Raw genomic sequence first — 20114 nt, forward strand, 5'->3', positions numbered from 1 at the left:
TTATTTTATTTTTCTTTTATGTACATTGGTGTTTTGCCTACATGTATGTTTGTGTGAGAGTACCAGATCTCCTAGAACAAGGGTTACAGACAGTTGTCACCTGCCATGTGGGTGCTGAGAATTGAAGAATTGAATTTCTTGAAAGAGCAGCCAATGCTCTTAACTGCTGAGCCATCTCTCTAGCCCCGTAGTTACAGTAAAATAGAGCATATAAAAATATAAGAATGCATCAGTGCTCTATTTGTAGTTGGCACTATTTCTTTATGCATAAAATGATTTATCTGCTATTACGAAATTCAGATTAGCAAAACAGTATGTGTGTGTATGTAAATGGTTTGGGTTTTTTTGTTTTATTTGTTTTGTTTGTTTTTCTTGCTTCTGCCTCCTGAGTGCTGGGATTAAAGGTATGCACAATAACAAAGCGATATATGTTTTATAGTTCTGGGCATACCCAGACACAGACACACACATACTATACATATATGTGGAGTTATTTTTCTTTTTAAAAAGAAGGCAAAGTTAAATTTTAATAATTTTTTTTCTCTTTTTTTGTAGTGGGAATGTGTAACTAACTATATTGGCAAGTTGTAGGTAAAACTATGAACAAGAGTCAAAAAGTGGAGACTCTAGATTATGTTCTAATACTGAAATTTTCTGAACTTTTTAATATTAATATTCTTTATGAATTATAGGACTACCATTTTTGTTTATTTGTTAAAGGTTTATTTATTTTATATATGTGAGTACACTGTTGCTGTCTTCAGACACACCAGAAGAGAGCAGTATTTCTTTTTTTGAAAAAATCTGTTTAGTTGGGACTCGAGATAACTAGGTGCTTGTCTTAGTCAGGGTTTCTATTCCTGCACAAACATCATGACCAAGAAGCAAGTTGGGGAGGAAAGGGTTTATTCAGCTTACACTTCACATTGCTGTTCATCACCAAAGGAAGTCAGGACTGGAACTCAAACAGGTCAGGAAGCAGGAGCTGATGCAGAGGCCATGGAGGGATGTTACTTACTGGCTTGCTTCTCCTGGCTTGCTCAGCTTGCTCTCTTAAAGAACCCAAGACTACCAGCCCAGGGATTGTACCACCCACAATGGACCCTCCTCCCCCAATCACCAATTAAGAAAATGCCCCACAGCTGGATCATGTAGGCACCTCTTCACCTGAAGCTCCTTTCTCTGTGATAGCTCCAGCTTGTGTCAAGTTGACACACAAAACCAGCCAGTACAGTGGTGAAGAGCACTGGCAGTTTTATGGAGGACCTGCTTGTTAGTTCACCTCATATCTCTAGTTTCAGGGGACAGCATTCCCTTTTGCCTTCTGTGGGCATTGCATACAGGTGTGTATACATATACCCAGGAGCATAATATACATATGTTAAAGTTTTAAAAACTATTAAGATTGCATTTTTAAAACCTTTTTATGTGTATGGTTATTCTGTCTACATGTGTATCTTGCATGCCAGATACCCTGAGATATCCTGAGAGGCCAGAAGAGGATATTGGGTCCCCTGGAAATGCTGTTAACAAAGATGGTTGTGAACTGCCATGTGTGTGCTAAGAATCGAATCCAGGACACACTGCGACAGCAGCTAGTGCTCTGAACTGCTGAACTATTACTCTAGCCCAGATTGATATTTTAAAAGGCTATATATATACTACACACACACACCCCTACTTTGATGTGTTAGAGATAAGTCAACACCTGCGAAATCATGACCACTGATAATGTTGTAAATGTATCTATCATCTCAAAAAGTATTTTTTCCCTTTTGTGGGAAATAGAATCTTCTAACAAAAATTTAATACTATAAAACAGTATTAATTGTAGACCTAGACAACAGTGGATTTCCGGAACTTGTTTATTTTACATAAAGGAAATTTCATACCTTTTGCCTCATGCTTCCTCCTTTTTTTTCCTATATCCAAGCAATATTTCTTTATTCTGTATACATATATATGTATTTTGCATATTATTCAGGTCACAGTATTTAGTTATATAGACTGTTGGAAATAAAATGGCAGATTTTTAGAAGAACTTCTTAGAGAATTAGTTTACATTTCTTATAATTTATCCCCCTTCCCTAAATTTATGCTAAGGTATGTCCTACATCTTCTAATTGTGCTTTACTAATATCAGTAACTTAAGTCTATTGTGGCTAGGTGTGCCAGCACTTGGAAAGGTGAAATGGGGGAGATTGTACGTTTGAGATCTGCTTGGACCATATAACTAATTTTGAATCCAGCCTGTCCTACAAAATAATACTGTTTTTCAATAGGAAAGAATTTCTTTTTAAAAACAACAGAATGCTTTGAAATATTGATAGCTGGACATAGTTGTGCATGCCTTTAATCCCATTACTTGGGAGACAGCTCCAGGTGGATCTCTGTGAGTTGGAGTTCATCTACATAGGGAGTCCTAGAACATCCAGAGCTATATAGTGGGGCTTTGTCTCAAAAAAACAGAAAAGAAAAGCTAATAGAAATTTCTATGATACTCTTAATTACATATCCACATAATTTTAATTGTTTATGGTGTTGTGGTTTCTCTAGAAGTTTCTGTTGTTTAGGTTTTTTGTTTTGTTTTGTTTTTGTTTTTCGAGACAGGGTTTCTCTGTGTAGCCCTGGCTGTCCTGGAACTCACTTTGTAGACCAGGCTGGCCTCAAACTCAGAAATCCACCTGCCTCTGCCTCCTGAGTGCTGGGATTAAAGGTGTGTGCCACCACACCCGGCTGGTTTAGTTTTTAAAAATTTTATGTGTATGAGTATTTGATTGCATGTTTGTATATGCACTACATGTGTGCTTGGTGCCTAAGAGGCCAGTAGACGTTTGTTTGTTCCCCTGGGGCTGGAGTTACAAATAGTTTTGAGCTGTTTTGTGGGTTCTAGGAATCAAGTCCAGGTTCTCTGCAAGACCACCACTCTTTAATCCTGAGCCACCTCTCCAGTCCCCTTTGTATAATTTGAGCCAGAGTTTATGGCTATGTAAATGTCTAAGCTAATATTTGAGGGAAACTTTTTAGGTATACATAGTAACAATGAGGGTACATGTATATTCCTTAAACGTGTGCTTTTTGTAACTTGTTGGCTTAAGTGTTTACTATTTAACTCATTTGGTGTTCTGCTTTTTCATTTCAAAGGCCTTGGGTTCTATTCCCAGCGCCTATACACTACTTCACAGTCATCTCTACCTCTGATTTCTGTGGATACAATTCCTTCTAACTTCAGGGAACCAGCGTGCAAATGGTGCCTACCTACACCTGTAGGCCAAACACTCATACACATAAAATAAAGATAATGATTGTGTTGGGGGAAAAACCCAGACAAATAAATAAATATATTAAATATGCTTTCTTTTGGGAGTTGATCAAGTTGTTTGAATAATACAAACCTTTTGTATTGCCTACTAATTTATGAGTAAACTGTTTATTATGTAATTTTAATGGGAGAGGAAAGCAGTTAAATTTTTATATTAATTGCATTTCATAACTTTACAAAAATCTGAATTGAGTAGTTTATGTGAATTGAGTTAACTACATAGTGTTTGTTGCTGCTATATTTTTGGATCTGCTCTCTAAGTGATGAAATAACTTAAAAGTTCGTAATTTTTTTAACCATTATTTAGCCGCCAACAATAGTATGCAGCATCTGCAAAAAGGATGGCCATTCAAAAAATGATTGTCCAGAGGATTTCAGGAAAATTGATCTAAAACCTCTACCACCAATGACAAACCGATTTCGAGAAATACTTGATTTAGTATGTAAAAGATGTTTTGGTAAGTGTTTGGTATTATAACTACTTGAAGTAATTATTAGATAATGAGTATTTATTTTTTAATTTAAAACAATTTTTCAGTTTTGTTTGGTCAGTGATAGGATTAAAGTCATATGCCTCCACCCCCAGTTGATAACACATGTTCTTAAATCGGCTTTATTAAGGTATAGGGCGCTGCCTCTGTAATCAGTCATTTCTTTATTTTATTGTTTACTGGTGTAAGCCTTATACTTGTGAGTGTAACCCAATATAACTTGTTGGAGCTTGTGTCTCTGACATGAGCTCGTCAGTGTGTGGGGTTTATTTGTTTTTTAGGTTTCTTTCTTTGGGGACTACAAGATTCTCTAAGCTTATTGTGCATACTTTCTAACTTGGTATAAGAGTTGCTCTTGGGGGCTGGTGAGATGGCTCAGTGGGTAAGAGCACCCGACTGCTCTTCCAAAGGTCCAGGGTTCAAATCTCAGCAACCACATGGTGGCTAACAACCATCCGTAANGAGATCTGNCGCCCTCTTCTGGAGTGTCTGAAGACAGCTACAGTGTACTTACATATACTGCTTGTGGACGTTGTACATCGTGGTGCGGAGCCTAGTGCGCACCACGATGTACAACGTCCACAAGCAGAATTCAAGGTGTGAATACAAGGTGTTTGTTGTTGTTGTTTTTTTGTTTTTGAGACAGAGTCTTCCTATGTAGTCTCTGCCTCCTGAGTGCTGGGATTAGTGGTTTGTGCTACCACACCCATCATGTGTTCTCATTACTGGAAAGTTGTTGATTGTAAACACTCTCAGAGCAAGAAAATCAATGTGTTAGAATTTCACCTACAAATTTTTTTGTATGCAGTCATCTTATTTATGTTAGCCTAAGCATGATTTCACAGAATCTCCTATTCTGAACCATTACATTTTTAATTTTTTTTCTTCTCCAGTAAGGGGAATCCCACTTCTCACAATCTGCTACTAAAAATTACTTGTTTCATTTTAATATCATCTGTATTATCAGTCTGAGAACTGTGAAACTAAAGTCTTTAGAAGTAGCGTCATCAGAATTGAGTGCCTGCATATAGTTTCTTTTGGCTTTAAACTTACAGATTGAACTCATTGTCCTTTTTTTCTCTTATATTGCTGTTTGTGTTTTTGTCTGTTTACCCCTTAGTGTTCTGGAACTCACTATGTAGACTACGCTTGCATTCATTTTCATGAGCGAAGGCTTTTCATACATTTATAAAATAGATTCTTTCATCACAATCTGCATTCCATCCTGAGATCCTGTGATCTCATACTATTTTGTAAAATTTGTAGACCTTAAAACAGTTATATTTTTATTGTTTTTTTTTTTTTTTTAGCTTGCTATGGGTTTCCATGGAATCATTACAAATATAGTTAGTCCTTATTCACTTCTGTTCAAGCTTTGTGCTGCCGTGCTCTGTGATTTTTGTGTTAGCACTTAATCATGTTAAGGCAAACCTCAGAGGAATCAACTTAAAAGAAAAATAGGTTTATTTTGGTTTAGAGTTTAGGGAGTTAGTCTAGGACCTATTTGGTTTTGTCAACTTTGCCTATGATGAAGCAGTAACAAAAATGTATGGTGTAGCAAAACTATTTCTCTTTGCTGTGCAGAAGAGAAGAGGAAGTGGATAGGATTCCAGTATTTCCCCTCTTCAAGGACATGTCTCCTATGACTGCAGACATCCTACTATTATTGTACCTCTTAAAGACTCCATCTTAGTAGCATGCTTGTCTAGGACAAAGTCTCTTTTTTAACACAAGTAGTTAACTAAATCATAACATATATATCTGTTATATAGAATACTTTCACAGCCCCACACCAACAAAACAAAACAAAAACCTGGAAGTTTATTTTTCATTTTTCCTCTCTCTATAAATACTCATATATTTACTTTTTATTATTTCTATTTTTATTTTAAAAATTATTTTATGCATATGGGTGTTTTGCCTTCGAGTGTATCTATATTCCAATTTGTGCAGAAACCTCAGAGGCTAGAGTAGGGAGGGTTTTATGTGCTGTGATGTTCCCATTTCTTTCATATAATTAAGTAAACAAACATTACACCAACAAAAGAAAGAAAGGATACCCTGGAACTGGAGTTACAAATAGTTGTGAGCCACTATCGGAGTCCAGGGGATTGAACATGGGTCCCCTAGAATAGTAGCTAATGCTCTTAACTACAGGGTCATCACCCCAGCCTGATACATTTCCATTCATAAAAGTAAATGCTGATTTAATGAATTATAACAGACTTTTAAGTAAATTCTTACATTATTTTCATTGCTATGTAGAGATCTGAGGATGTGTCTTTGGAGAAGGAGTGAGGCACACATATTCTTAAGACATTTGTATGATCCGGTTGGGAAGGAAAAAGTAATATAAATGAAGACTGGAAAACTGCAAGAACATTAGAAAATCATTTGCTAGTGTCAGGCAATTTGAAATAGTAGAGAAAGTCAATCAAGGTGAAGTGTCAAGGTTGCAGGGAGGTAGATTGATTTGTAGGGAACTTGGAAATCTGGACAAGATTTAAGTGGGTGCTTTGGTAACTGAACCCATTGAGATGGATGAAAATAAGGAAAGATCTAAATATCTGAAGAAAGCACTATTAATTAGTTTTCAAAAGGTAAATGCATGTGTAGAATATAGGGGAGATTATCATGTAAAATATACATATATGCTTTAAGGTTTTCTTCTTTGTCTCTCTGCCCATTCTCTAGTTTCATTTGGGCTTAAAGTCATAAAAGTAAATAAGCAGTAAAAATATTGAGAGTCAAAATTTTTAGGTTAAAAACCTGAAAATTTTTTATATTTTGTTCTCATGTTTCTTTTTCTCTTTAATATAGATGAATTATCACCGCCTTGCTCTGAACAACACAACAGGGAACAAATTTTAATTGGCTTGGAAAAGTTTATTCAAAAAGAATATGATGGTATGTCATAGGCTAAAAGTTGGTTGTTATTGCTGTTGTGATCACATAGTTTTGAGTTTGATTGACTTAACTGTTATATGTTATATACTATTCTAGTCTCTGCGGCTGTGTTACTAATAACAGAGATAAGAACTGCTCACATGAGGAGTATATTTAAGACAGGATAGTAGTCAATTTAAGAGATAAATATAAATATTTCAGTAAATATTAAATGATATTATGATAAAAGAAGTGATAGGTTGGGTAGTAAATCCCTTATGAGGTAGCATTTGAGTTGAGTCTGAATAATATGAAGGAACAAATTATATGAATTCCCGGAGAGAACATTATGTAAAGGAAGGGTAGATTCCAAGACTTAGATTCTATCTGATGTGCTTAGAGACCAACTGGGAGGTCCAGTATGTTTGGAGTGGAATACGCAAGATAGGTTGTAAATAGAAAGACAAGGTCATAGAGATATTTTAAGGACTAGATCATTAGAACCTTTTGGACATTGATAGAAGGACTTTTCATTTAATGAAAGCCATGTAGAATTTGTAGCATTAAATGATACGATCTCAGTGAACAGATTGTAGCACTATGAGAGTACAAGCAAGAGCATTGCAGAGAACAGCGACGTAAGTACAGATGAAGCACAGTAGTGCCGGAGGTAAGTGGTCAGCAACGGGTTATGTCTGAAGATAGAACTAACAGGAGTTGCTGAAGCATGTCTAATGTAAAAGAAAGAAAGGGACCATGCATGTATGAAGTGAAGGCTTTTGCTCCAAAATACCAGAATAGAAAAGCTTTGTTTGTTTTGTTTTGTTTTGTCTTTTAGCATGAGAATGAAGAATCAGGAATTTTGTGATTAAATATTTTAGAAAAGGATATTTATAGTAATTTATATAAGGCTGGAGAGGTGCCTTACTAGGTAGTGTTTGTAAGCATGAGGACCTGAGTTTGTTTCTTAGCACTAGTACTCAGTAGACGATCTGTAAGTCTGGCTCTAGGACATTCAACACTCTTTTGGTCTCTACAGGGACTTGCATGCGTGTGTACATACATGGACTCATGTGTGAACACATTTGTAACTGGAGTACTGGAGAGGCAATGTGAGGTCCTGTTCCTGGTGCTCACAAATCAGCTATCCTAGCCTAATTGATGAGGGGCAGCCTAATCTTAAGTCTCTCCACTCCCTTTTAAATAAAACTCAACATTCAATTTTATTTGATCGTCATAGCCCCTTTTTTATGAATATATTATATATTTGAAAATTAAGGTCTCATGCTTTGCAGTATTTTATATTGAAAATGCTTTTAAAAATATCTTGTTTTAGTAAATTTCAAATGAAAACTCCTAAAAGTCTGGACCTCTTAGGCTGGTGAGATGACTCATTGTGTAAAAGTGCTCAGCCTACTGACCTGAATTTGATCCCTTAGACGCAGGAGGCAGATGGAGACAACCAACTTATGTGAATTGTTTTTTGCCTTCCATACATATGTGTTGTGGCACACACATGCACATGTACAAATAAAGTTTTAAAAATTAAAAATACATGGACTAGATCACAAATTTATATGCCATCTTTGCATAGAGGCCTTGCTAATCTCTATATTGTTTTATTGTTGTTATATGTGCTGCTGAACTGCTGAGCCCTTTAGCTTCTTTTATCCTTTTTCATTATCATTGAAATTTAACCAGTATTACATGGAAGGATTTTTTTCAGAGCATGAGATTTGTTGTCTAACTATATAACTAAGGGCCAGTGAGATGGCCCAGCAGGTGAAGGAAGGCACTTGCCACTAAGTCTGACGATCTGAGTTCAGTCTCTGGGACCTCCATAGTAAACAAAGACATCCAACCCAGACAAGTTGTCGTCTATCTAGATGTGCATATTGCATGCCTCCACTAATAAATACATAAATTTAAATGTGTACTTAAACTTGTAAGTTATTTATTTGAGAGAGTGTTACTGGAGAACTCTTAAATGAGAAGGAACAATTGTAACAGGGTTTATATCTAGTGAATTGAACTGAATATGGGAGGAAAATTAACCGTATGTATTGGGGTTGATAATTTAAAAGTACTTGAATTCTACACTGGAAGCACAGGTTTAAAGAGATGGGTTATCAAATAGTGAGCTTAACCTTTGGTACTCGTGTTGAAGACCAACATTAGATGGTAGATGGTCCAGTTGGAAGAAGCTGAAGGTCTTATGATTGACTTGTGCAGGTTGAACAAAATATTAAATGATGTCATACCTTCCTGGTGAGTGTCTAAATAGTAATACTCTTTGCTGAGAGTTGGTGTATTAATTACTGGTCTCCTTGCTTTGACAAAATACCTGAAAGGAGCACTTTTAAGGAAGGATGGAGGGCTTTATTTTGGCTTACAGTTTCAGAGATTAGAGTCTTTCATGGCAGCAGGAGCAGGGCACAGTTGTCCAGGTAGGAAGCAGGAAATGATGAAGATTTGTATTCAGCACAATTTCTCCTTTTTAGTCAGTCCATGTAATCATACCAACCACATTAAGGATATGTACTCTACCTCAGATACCATAATCTAGATAATTTCTTATAAACATGTTTAGAGATTTCCCCATAAAACTATTATATCAGCTTTGTCAATCACGGTTGGGATTATAGGGACAGTCGTCGGTCTGGATGAAGTAGATACTTCACCTAGACAGTTTATGGTACGATGGAAACAAAGAACAGCTGCTTGGGCGTAAGACCCTAAGGAAAAGATCCTAGCTGGGGCTGGATGTTTTGGAATTGCTCAGTATTTCATTTATGTTAAGCCATTAGTAGATGTTAGATGACTCCTCTAACCTACTCATTGACTTATTTTCCTGAGCTAGAAAAAGCAAGATTGTGCTTATTTGGTTCTTCTAAGAATGGATTTGGATTCCGAGATAGTGATCTGGATATTTGTATGACTCTGGAAGGCCATGAAAATGCAGAGGTAAGTAGTATTTGGAAAGGACTTGAGAGTTTGTTTTTGTCTTATAGTAAATTTGTTTTAGTTCCATGTGTGATATTTATTATACATAGTATGGTTCTTTTTATCAGTGTGTGAGTAGTAGTGCTTGATGCAGAAGCATTAGCATTATCAGTTTAGAAAATACTCAAGCTCAGCTCCTATGGAAATCTATTTTTAAAAAAATGTTAGCCGGGTGTGGTGGCGCACGCCTATAATCCCAGCACTCGGGAGGCAGGGGCAGGCGGATTTCTGAGCTTGGTCTACAAAGTGAGTTCCAGAACAGCCAGAGCTAAGCAGAGAAACCCTGTCTCGAAAAACCAAAAAAAAAAAAAAAAAATTCAGAATTAAAATAAATAAATTTAATGTTATGTTTTTTTTTTAAATTAATTAATTAATTTATTTATTGTATGTAAGTACACTGTAGCTGTCTTCAGACACTCCAGAAGAGGGCGCCAGATCTCGTTACGGATGGTTGTGAGCCACCATGTGGTTGCTGGGATTTGAACTCTGGACCTTCAGAAGAGCAGTCGGGTGCTCTTACCCACTGAGTCATCTCGCCAGCCCCTAATGTTATGTTTTAATGTAACAGGTTTTTGAGATTTACAAGTGTCTAGAAATGAATTGGGTGAATAACTTAGTTTACCATTTAAGTTGGAATTCTTTTAATTAAAACCAATGAGAAACTGGTAGTAAACTGGTTTGGTAGTAAGCAAATAATAGTCGTTCCTCACCCCACTCCACTCCCCCACTCCCATGTTATATACTCTGTTTTTCTCTTTCTGTGTTATGTACTTTGTAAGTAGAAAATACAGGTAGTCATCTAATTTATAAATGGATTATACTGTCCTCCCTCGCTGTTATGTATGCTGTAAGTAGAAAATATAGTTAATCATCAAACATAAATAGATTCTATCCTGAAAATTAATTATACTTTTGAAGCAGTGATATCTTTTCCATAGACGGAAATATTCTAATGATTGAGGGTTAGAAACTTTCTTGTGGGTGAGATGGGAAAGTAACATCTATTGAGTTGGTATATACACTTATACATGCTTTACCTTTTTTCATTTTTCATCCACTTTGAGGTAGATATAATTATCCCATTTTCTCAGTGTATCACTTTGTGTTAAGGAGACTGAAGCTTTGAAAGACAAACTGGGGGCTCTAGAGATGGTACAACAGGTAAAGATGCTTGTTTCTAAGCCTGACCATACATATTTGATCCTGAGATCCACGTGTTTGAAGAACGGAAGTAGCTTTAGTGTAGGTTGTTCTCTGACCTCCATATGTGCTGTGATGGTCCCACTTCTTCCATACAAGTAAATAAATAAACATTAATAACAACAAAAGAAAGAAAGGAAGGGAGAAATGAAGGAAGGATGGAAGGAAGGAAGGAAGGAAAGAAAGAAAGAAAGAAAGAGAAAGAGAGAAAGAGAGAAAAGACAAACTTGTTTATTTAACTTCACGTCACTCACCTCTAAATGTTGGGCCAGCATTTGTATCTAGGGCTGTGTAGTCATGGATTCACGCTCTTTCATTATATCTCACTGCCTCTCTGTAATTTTTTTAGCCATAATATAACTGAGTACAGTATTAATCGTGGTATGAACCTAGCCACTACTTTCCGATGTGGAAATCTTTCATATACACATGATTAAAAAATAAATCTTAAAGGAAAGAGTCCAGCAGAATAGTGCAGCTGTGTGTTCCTGAGGCAGACAGATCTTCCAGAAAATGATTTTAAAATTAGTAAATTAGTAGGCGTAAAGACAGCAGTGATGTCTTATATATCTTTTTTTCTGACTCTAATCTTTGATAGTCATTAAAAAAATAATAATATGTACACGAGTCTGAGAACAAAAACTTTTGGAATAGGAAAGAGAGATTTAGATATCTTTGTTAACTTTAATGTTTAGGCTTTAACTGAAATATGTATTGGGAAGTTGAAAGCAATCATAAAGAATAAAATATTTTGCCGGGCGTGGTGGCGCACGCCTTTAATCCCAGCACTTGGGAGGCAGAGGCAGGCGGATTTCTGAGTTCGAGGCCAGCCTGCTCTACAGAGTGAGTTCCAGGACAGCCAGGGCTATACAAAGAAAGCCTGTCTCGAAAACCAAAAAAAAAATAAAAGAATAAAATATTTTATTCTGTATAAGCTATTATTAAATCTTTAGAACTTTATTAGAATTGTATATTTTACACAGTAAAGAGCAGTTACCTCTCATTTTCGTGTATGTGAGTTAGTAACTAATGACTCCTTTGAATCCCCCAGATTTAGCTGCATATACTCTTTTGTAATGAAGGAATATATGTATGTTGAATATCTACAAAAGTGGTTTGATGTTGCGGCCCGCCCGCGGTCCACAACACGAACGGTTCAACTGAAAATGGCAGTTCAGGCTGAAAAGAGAGGAAACTAGACGGGGCGGAAGAAAAGAATGAAGCCAGGACAACAAGTTCTGATCGAGGCTCAATTTAATATTTCCAGACACTCAGTTTATAAAGGAAGGGGGAGGGAACCCAATTACCCGCCAAGTAACTCAGGGTCCAGTAGCAGGACAACACCTGTGTGACTCCAGGCAGCAAAGGCAGGTTCCAGCAGTGGGCGTGGCAGGACGAATGAGCTGGTAGCTCCACCCTTGAGCAGGCAGGTTCCAGGCTGGGGGGAAGGGAGGCCACAGTTTGATAATGATGGCTGGGATTGATTTATTTTAATAGTCTTTAGCTTAATACAGCTAATTTATAAAGGCATTATTTTCTATGTCCTTTTTTTTTTTTTATTGCCAAACCAATTTTGCTCTCTCTGCTTTAAAACAAAAAAAAACACACACACATTTAAATTTGCAGAGGGATGCATTTCCTATAGTAAATTGGTGCTGTAGTAGCAGGATTATTGTTTATATTATTCATCAACAAAATAATACTAGGAACTTGAGGCAGGGTACATGCATCACTTGCAGGGATGGGGAAGGCCGAGATTAGCCTGGTTTACAAGAGGTTTCCAGGATAGCCAGGGCTACATAGACACTGTCTCAAAAACACAAAATTTAACAAAACTCACAGAGGATATATGATGATAAAGACGAAAAATGATAATGATGATGATGGTAAGACAGCTAAAAAAAAACTTGAAGTGCTTATCTAACATCAAACGTTGTTGAGTGCTGTTTTGTTTGTTTGTTTGTTTGTTTTTCAAGACAGGGTTTCCTGTCTGTTTTGGAGCTATGTAGACCAGTCTCAATCAAACTCTGAGATCTGTCTGCCTCTGCTTCTCTGGGATTAAAGTTTAAAGGGTGCGATGCGCCACCACCACCTGCACTAGTAAATGCTGTATACTAGGTTTTAGGTACTTGTCCAGCAACTCTGCAGAGCAGAGCCTTACAATGGAGTAGCAGTGTGATGCTGGGGTTTGCTGAGGATTAGTCATGCAGACAGTTAGTAGGTCTGCATAATGCAGTGCCTGTGTTCTTTATCATTACAGTCTTTGGTCCTCACTAAACCTATCTTTAATTTTGTTCTGTAACTTTCAGCAGAATAGCATCTTATAACTCTCACAAGTACACCACTTATGTTTCATATAGAGAGTAACCTACAGTAGCTGTCCTTTTTGTTGCGTTGTTTTGTTTTGAATGAGAGAGTTTATTAAGTATATAGGAACAGGACTAAAGCAGTAAAACAGTAAGTAAGCTGACAAAATGTCCTGCCTGGGATTCTCTTCCAAAGGGTCCTGCTGTTTCCTTTACCCTAGCTTCTCTGGTAGTTTCTGTTGGATTATATGTCTGATACAACACTCTTCCTATTATTAATATTATTTATTGATTGATTTTTGATGCTATTCTTATTCCCACTTGCTATATTCTTAATAAATCCACTCATTTAAAACCAAAAGGATGGATATCAGATAACTTTAAGAACATATTCACATATTGAAAATCCTATTATTTTCATGTTCTTTAGAATTCAGTCTCTGTTGAATAACCTCGGGATCTTTCTAGAATACAGTTATCATTCCTTAGAGAGGAACAGGGCTTGAGCTTCTGCATTTCTACCAGGCTCCAAGTCTATGCTAATGATGTGGGTCTTTGAAATCGTGCTTAGTTCACAAGTATATAGCTCATTATAATTAGAAATTTTAAGTGCTAGTATTAAATGCTTTGGTTAAAGTAGAATTTACAGTAGGATAAATTCAATTCTACCTTATTTATTTATTTACAGAAGTTAAACTGTAAAGAAATAATTGAGAATTTGGCGAAAATTCTTAAGAGGCATCCAGGTAAAATTTCATATCTTTATTACAAAAGAAGACTTTCTGGCATTATAAAAATTATTTAGCTTTCTTAAGTTCTTGTTCCCCAACCCTCAGGTTTAAGAAACATTCTGCCTATAACTACTGCCAAAGTGCCTATTGTAAAATTTGAACACAGGAGAAGTGGACTAGAAGGTGATATCAGTTTATATAACACATTGGTAAGTTTTTCTTTTAGGCCCAGCCATCTATAATTATACTTTAAAATTTTTACTTGAAAATTATTTTTATATTTTAAGTATATATTTATATTAAAATATAACTACATTCTTTGTGGGTTTTTTTTTTTTTTTTTGGTTTGGTTTATTTTTGTTTTTTTGTTTTTTCTTTCTTTTCTTGAAGAACTCCCTGAGCCTGATGGTAGTGGTGCACACCTTAGACCTAGCACTTGGGAGGCAGAGGCAGGTTGGATCTCTTGAGTTTGAGGTCAATTTGGCCTACAAAGCAAGTTTGAGGACAGCCATGACTACACAGAGAAACCCTGTCTTGAGAAACAAAACAAAACAAAAAATTTCAGATCCCAGGCCCATTTCTGAATGGATTGTTTTTTGCTTTGTTCTTACTGTATTTTGAATTCTTTATATATTCTGAATATTAATCCTTTGTAATCTTTACAGATGACAAATGTCCCCCGTTCTGTGGAATCTCTCCTCAGTTGGTTGTTTCTTAGTTGCTCAGAAGCTTTCTAGTTTCATGAGGTCCTCAATGTTGGATTAACTCCTGGGCAAGTGGGGTCCTAATTAAGAAAGTCCTCTCCTGGAGCTGGTGAGATGGCTCAGTGGTTAAGAGCACTAAGTGCTCTTCCAAAGGTCCTCCATTCAATTCCCAGCACCCACATGGTGGCTCACAACCATCTGCAGTGGGATCTGATGCCCTCTTTTTGTGTGTCTGAAGACAGCTGCAGTGTACTCATATACATAAAATAAATAAATCAATCTTTAAAAAAGAAAGAAAGAAAGAAAGTCCTCTCCTACCCCTGCATCCTGTAAGGTACTGCTTACAGTTTCTTGTTGCAGATGCAGTCCACAGCTAGGCCTTTGATCCATGTGGAGTTTTTTTAGAAAGTGCTAGGTACTGGTTTAATTCATTCTTCTGCATGTGGACATCCAGATCTCCCGGCCCCATTTGCTGAAGATGCTGTCTTTTCTCCAGTTTATATCTTTGGCATTTTTTGTCAACTATTAGATAACTGTATTTAAGAATACTTATGTTTGGATCTTCAGTTTTTGTTCCATGGTCTATGTGTCTTTTTTTATTTCAGTACCATATTGTTTTTATTATGACTCTATAATGTATCTAAGATATGGAATTGTAATCCCTCCAGTATCACTCTTTTTCTTGAGGATTTTTTGGCTGTCTGTGCTCTTTTTTGTTTCTATATGCTGCATTTTAGGATAGTTTATTTTTATAAAGAATGTCTTATTGGGTTTCATTGAATCTGTAAATGATTTTTTGGTAGAAAATCATTTCCACAATATTGAGTCTACCAAGCTGTGACCATAGTATGTCTAGTATATTATCTTGCTCTTCAGAAATCTAAAGTTTACAATTTAGAAATTAAAAAAAAAAAAAAAGGAAAAGAAATCTTTCACCTCCTTGGTTTATTCTTAGATAATTTTTTTTTTGATGCTATTGTAAATGGGAGAATGTCTGTTATTTCTTTCTCAGTGTTTGTTGTTGGTTTATATTTTTCATTTTAAAAGTTGACAGATACACTCCCCTGGTAGGAAGATACCATGATCATGTAGGTGGCTTGCACTGAATATGCTGACTGTACCCTTGCAATTTCCACAAAGGTGGGAAACCTCACAGTATAATTAACTTGTGATAGTTGGGGCACTACATTCCAATTCTTCCTTGTTAACTAAAAAAAAAAAAGTTGACAGATTATTGATGTGTTTAAGTTTTTCTACTGTGAGCAATGTAAGGAAAAGTTTTTTATTTAAAGATTTATTTACACATACACACACACATATATATGTATGTGTGTATACACACACACACACACACACACACACACACACACACACACACAGTATCTGTAGATGGTTATGAGCCATCATGTGATTGCTGGGAATTGAATTCAGGCTCCACTTGCTCTGGTTGGCCCTGCTCTCTCCTCCCAAAGATTTTATTTTATTTTTATATCTAAGTATACTGTAGCTGTCTTCAGATCACACCAGAAGAGGGCGTCAGATCTCATTATGGATGGTTGAGAGCCACCATGTGGATGCTGGAGTTTGAACTCAGGACCTTCGGAAGAGCAGTTAGTGCTCTTAACCACTGAGCCATCTCTGCAGCCCCAGGAAAAGTGTTTGATACTGGTTTCAGAGTGAAGTTGGTTTGACTAATTGCTAGGAATTTTTAAATCTTGATATACTATTTAAAGTATACTGTATCTTTTTACCTGATTTATAAATTTAATTAATGCATATTAAATGATTTCAAATATGTAATTATTTTTCAGGCTCAACACAACACAAGAATGCTAGCTACTTACGCAGCTATTGATCCTAGAGTACAGTACTTGGGATATACTATGAAAGTGTTTGCAAAGGTACTGATGAGGAAGTTAAATTATTTGATTTGTTATAATACTTGTGATAACTAAAGTGAAACTTACTGTTATCAGACTTGTGAAAAATATTGTTTTAATTCTATTATTTAGTTTTTTTCTTTTTTCTCTTCTAAAATAGGATCTTTCTGTGTTTTTTTGATTTTGGTGATTTCCTGTTTTAATATCTTGAGTTGTACCTGAGCTTTTACTGTGTAATCATTTAATTTGTGTTTTAAAATTTATTTTTGTTATAGGGTATTTACTATGTAGCTCCAGCTGTCCTGGAACTTGCTGTGTAGACTACTAGGCTGGCCTTAAACTCAGAGAGATCCTTCTGCCTCTGCCTCTCGAGTGCTAGGATTAAAGGAGTATACTACCAAGTCTGACTGCTATTTGTACTATCCACAGACTCCTAGGATCTTCTTGTCTTTGCTCCTCTGTGCTGGGTTTACAGGCACATGCAGGCCTTCTGAGTTTTTATGTGGAAGTTGGAGGGGTTGATCTCAGGTCCTCTTGCTTTTTCACAGCAATTGCTCTAATCCATGGATCCATTTCCCAGTATTTTTTTTAAGTTTTAGTGGATATGTATCACTTTGGGTAGCTCTAGTACTTTTCTCCTAAACTTTACTAATGAGCTTATCTTTTCTTGATGTCTTATTATTGTAATTATTCCAATTTTAAAATCCAATTTCCTAGATATTTTACACATTTTTAAAGATAACTTTGGAATGGAAATATTAGGGCATTTGTTATTTTGACATTGCGTTACTATTCTTCATATTTTGAATAGTTCATAGTTTGTATTAAACTTAATTTTAAAGAGTTGCTAGGCATGGTAATGTGCCTTTAATCTCAGGGAAGCAGAGGCAGGTGAATCTCTGTTAAGAGATCAGTGTGGTCTACATAGTGAGTTCCAGGTCAGCCATGGCTCCTAGAGAGAGAGAGTCCTTGTCTTTAAAAAATATTTTAAATAAATTAATATTCATGAATGTTTTGCTTGCATGTATGTATGTGCAGCATTTGCCTGCTTGGTATCTTTAGAGGTTAGAAGACAAGTTATGAATTTATTGTAACTAGAATTAAGGATGATTGTGAGCCATCAGGTGGGTAGTAGGAACTGAACCTGCAGCCTTCTGAAAGAGCAATAGTTGCTTTTTTTTAAAAAAAGAATTATTTATTTTATTGTATATGAGTACACTGTACAGATGGTTGTGAACCACCACATGATTTGTGGGAACTGAACTCAAGACCTCTGGAAGAGCAGTCAGTGCTCTTAACCCCTGAGCCATCTCTCCATCTCCTTGTTACACTAATTTCTACATGTAGTTATAATATATAAAAATGCCTGTTTTCTCACAATTTTGTAATTTATTGTTACAGAATTTCTGGAGTAACAGAGTAGTCAATGGTTTGTGGATGAGTTTACTTTTTATTTGTAATCATTGTATGTTTTAGCGCTGTGACATTGGAGATGCATCTCGGGGAAGTTTGTCTTCATATGCTTACATCCTTATGGTGCTGTACTTTCTGCAGCAGAGAAAGCCACCAGTTATCCCAGTTCTACAAGAGGTGAGTGCTTACGAATATTACAAGTCCAAAGCATCCAAAGCTGATGCCTGTAATCCCAACACTCGGGACTACAAAGAAAGAAGTGTAATCATTAGGTGTTTAACGCCAGCCTGCTTTATGTAGTGTGTTTCAGAACACACTAGGCAACTGAGCAAGAACTTGTCTCAAAAAGAACTGTTACAAGTGCTTTTAAACAAATCATGGATTTAAACAGGAGATCTTGCTGAGGTCATGATGGATTTTTCTGTCATGAATTTTTTTTTTTTTTAAATTAATGCTATAATTAAAATAGTGAACCTTTTGGGAATATTTACTATTGGAGTGTATTGACTACCATAGTAATTGTTGAGTATCTTCGGTAATATTTTAAAATTTTGAAGTCTTAGAATACTGAAGATAAGCTGGGCAGTGGTAGCACATGACTTTAATCTTACCACCCATGAGGCAGAGGCACACAGATTTGAGTTTGAGGTCAACCTGGTTTACAGAGTGAGTCTAGGACAGCCAGGGCTATACAGAGAGACCCTGTCTCCAAAAACCAAAATAGTGCAGATATGTATAATCAGATTCCTGTAGCTTAGCACAAACTCATACATATAATAATAGGCTCTCACATGGAAGCATATATGTTTCTTCTCTCTAGAATATATTTCCTCCTCCTGCTTGATAATGACGTCTTATATATTCCTGCATCTCCTTGACAGTCTTGAAAAGTCTGGTCAAGAATATGCAGGAAGATTTTTCTATAGTCATATTAATTAAGCATATACACTGAAAGGAGATTATTATGGTCATAAATTAGTGACTCAGAGTCAGTTTCAGTAGATAGTTTATGCCCTCTTTGAAAGAGGTATAAAACTATTCTTATTCTTCTATTTGTGTCTCCCATTTCTGGGAGAGTGGATTGGTTGGCATTAGAGAAGATCCAGTTCTGTATTTGTAGAAACTTAATTGTTTAAAATGGGAGAGATACATCTGGAAAAATACATATTCTTTTTTATCTTTTATTTTTATTTATTTATTTAAGCAGGGTTTGTTTTCATAATCCTAGTTGTCCTCGAACTCACAGAGATCTGCCTGCCACCCTCTGCCTCCCTTGAGATTCAAATTGTGTGCTTCTATGCCTGGTTCGAAAACCACATGTTCTGTTCTCAACTAAACTATAATTTGATAACAAAAATACTAAACCATGTGGTATAAGCATCTGATAGCCATCTTAACTTTTCAAATAGTCTCATGATTGACATGGTTTTAGCAATACCTTCTTCCCATTTTAGACAATCAGTAGTTGGAAAATAAAAATTAAATATTTTTCCTAGGCAAAAATTCTTAACTAAATACTATTTTTGTGCTATTATGCATTTATATTTAAAGTCTTTGTGGTACTGTGAATCAAATGTAGTGCCTCATATATACCTAGTAGATGAGCATTATATGGCTGAGACATAGTCCTGAAAAAATTCTTTAGTTTGAATAATTTAAGATCACTGCAAAATTGAGGAATAGGTAGTGATTTTTCGAATTTATATCCCTCATCTTGGCAGGCACATCTTCATAGTCCTCCCCCTTATCAGCTTCACTTGAGTAATACATTTTTATTAAAGATTTATTTAATTGTTTTATGTATATGAGTACACTGTCACTATCTTCAGACACACCAAAAGAGGGCTTCAGATCCCAATACAGATGGTTGTGAGCCACCATGTGGTTGCTGGAAATTGAACTCTGGACCCCTGGAAGAGCAGTCAGTGCTCTGAACACCTGTGCCATCTCTCCGGCCTGAGTAACACATTGTTAAAATTGGTTAATTTACAATGTTATATTGTAGTCATACCAAATCCATAATTTATATTGGGGTTGTATATCATGTAGATTTGAATAATACATAATTGTATACTCATTGTTATTACACAATACAGTTTTCTTCTGAACTTGTAAGTTTTTGGTTTGTCTTGAGCATCCTTCCTGCCAATTCTTGGTAATCAATGATCTTTTTTATTT

The 20114-nt window shown here is 36.0% G+C and overlaps 1 protein-coding gene and 1 non-coding gene across 7 annotated transcripts in view; one reads left to right on the plus strand and one right to left on the minus strand.

Moving 5' to 3' along the window:
- The window catches only part of Tut4 (terminal uridylyl transferase 4), a 128675-nt gene that overhangs the window by 82006 nt on the left and 26555 nt on the right, over positions 1 to 20114 (plus strand). For all 6 annotated transcript variants that reach the window (XM_021159717.2, XM_021159719.2, XM_029476801.1 and 3 more), the window contains 7 exons: positions 3630 to 3780; positions 6634 to 6720; positions 9560 to 9663; positions 13897 to 13954; positions 14045 to 14148; positions 16455 to 16544; positions 18000 to 18113. In XM_021159717.2, coding sequence (XP_021015376.1) covers positions 3630 to 3780; positions 6634 to 6720; positions 9560 to 9663; positions 13897 to 13954; positions 14045 to 14148; positions 16455 to 16544; positions 18000 to 18113 — 708 coding nt within the window. The remainder of the gene's footprint in view (positions 1 to 3629; positions 3781 to 6633; positions 6721 to 9559; positions 9664 to 13896; positions 13955 to 14044; positions 14149 to 16454; positions 16545 to 17999; positions 18114 to 20114) is intronic.
- Positions 8249 to 8355, minus strand: LOC115030934. The gene has a single exon (XR_003836533.1). It is a non-coding gene; the product is annotated as a U6 spliceosomal RNA (small nuclear RNA).

This window comes from Mus caroli, chromosome 4 (assembly GCF_900094665.2).
Source record: "Mus caroli chromosome 4, CAROLI_EIJ_v1.1, whole genome shotgun sequence".
NCBI lineage: Eukaryota > Metazoa > Chordata > Mammalia > Rodentia > Muridae > Mus > Mus caroli.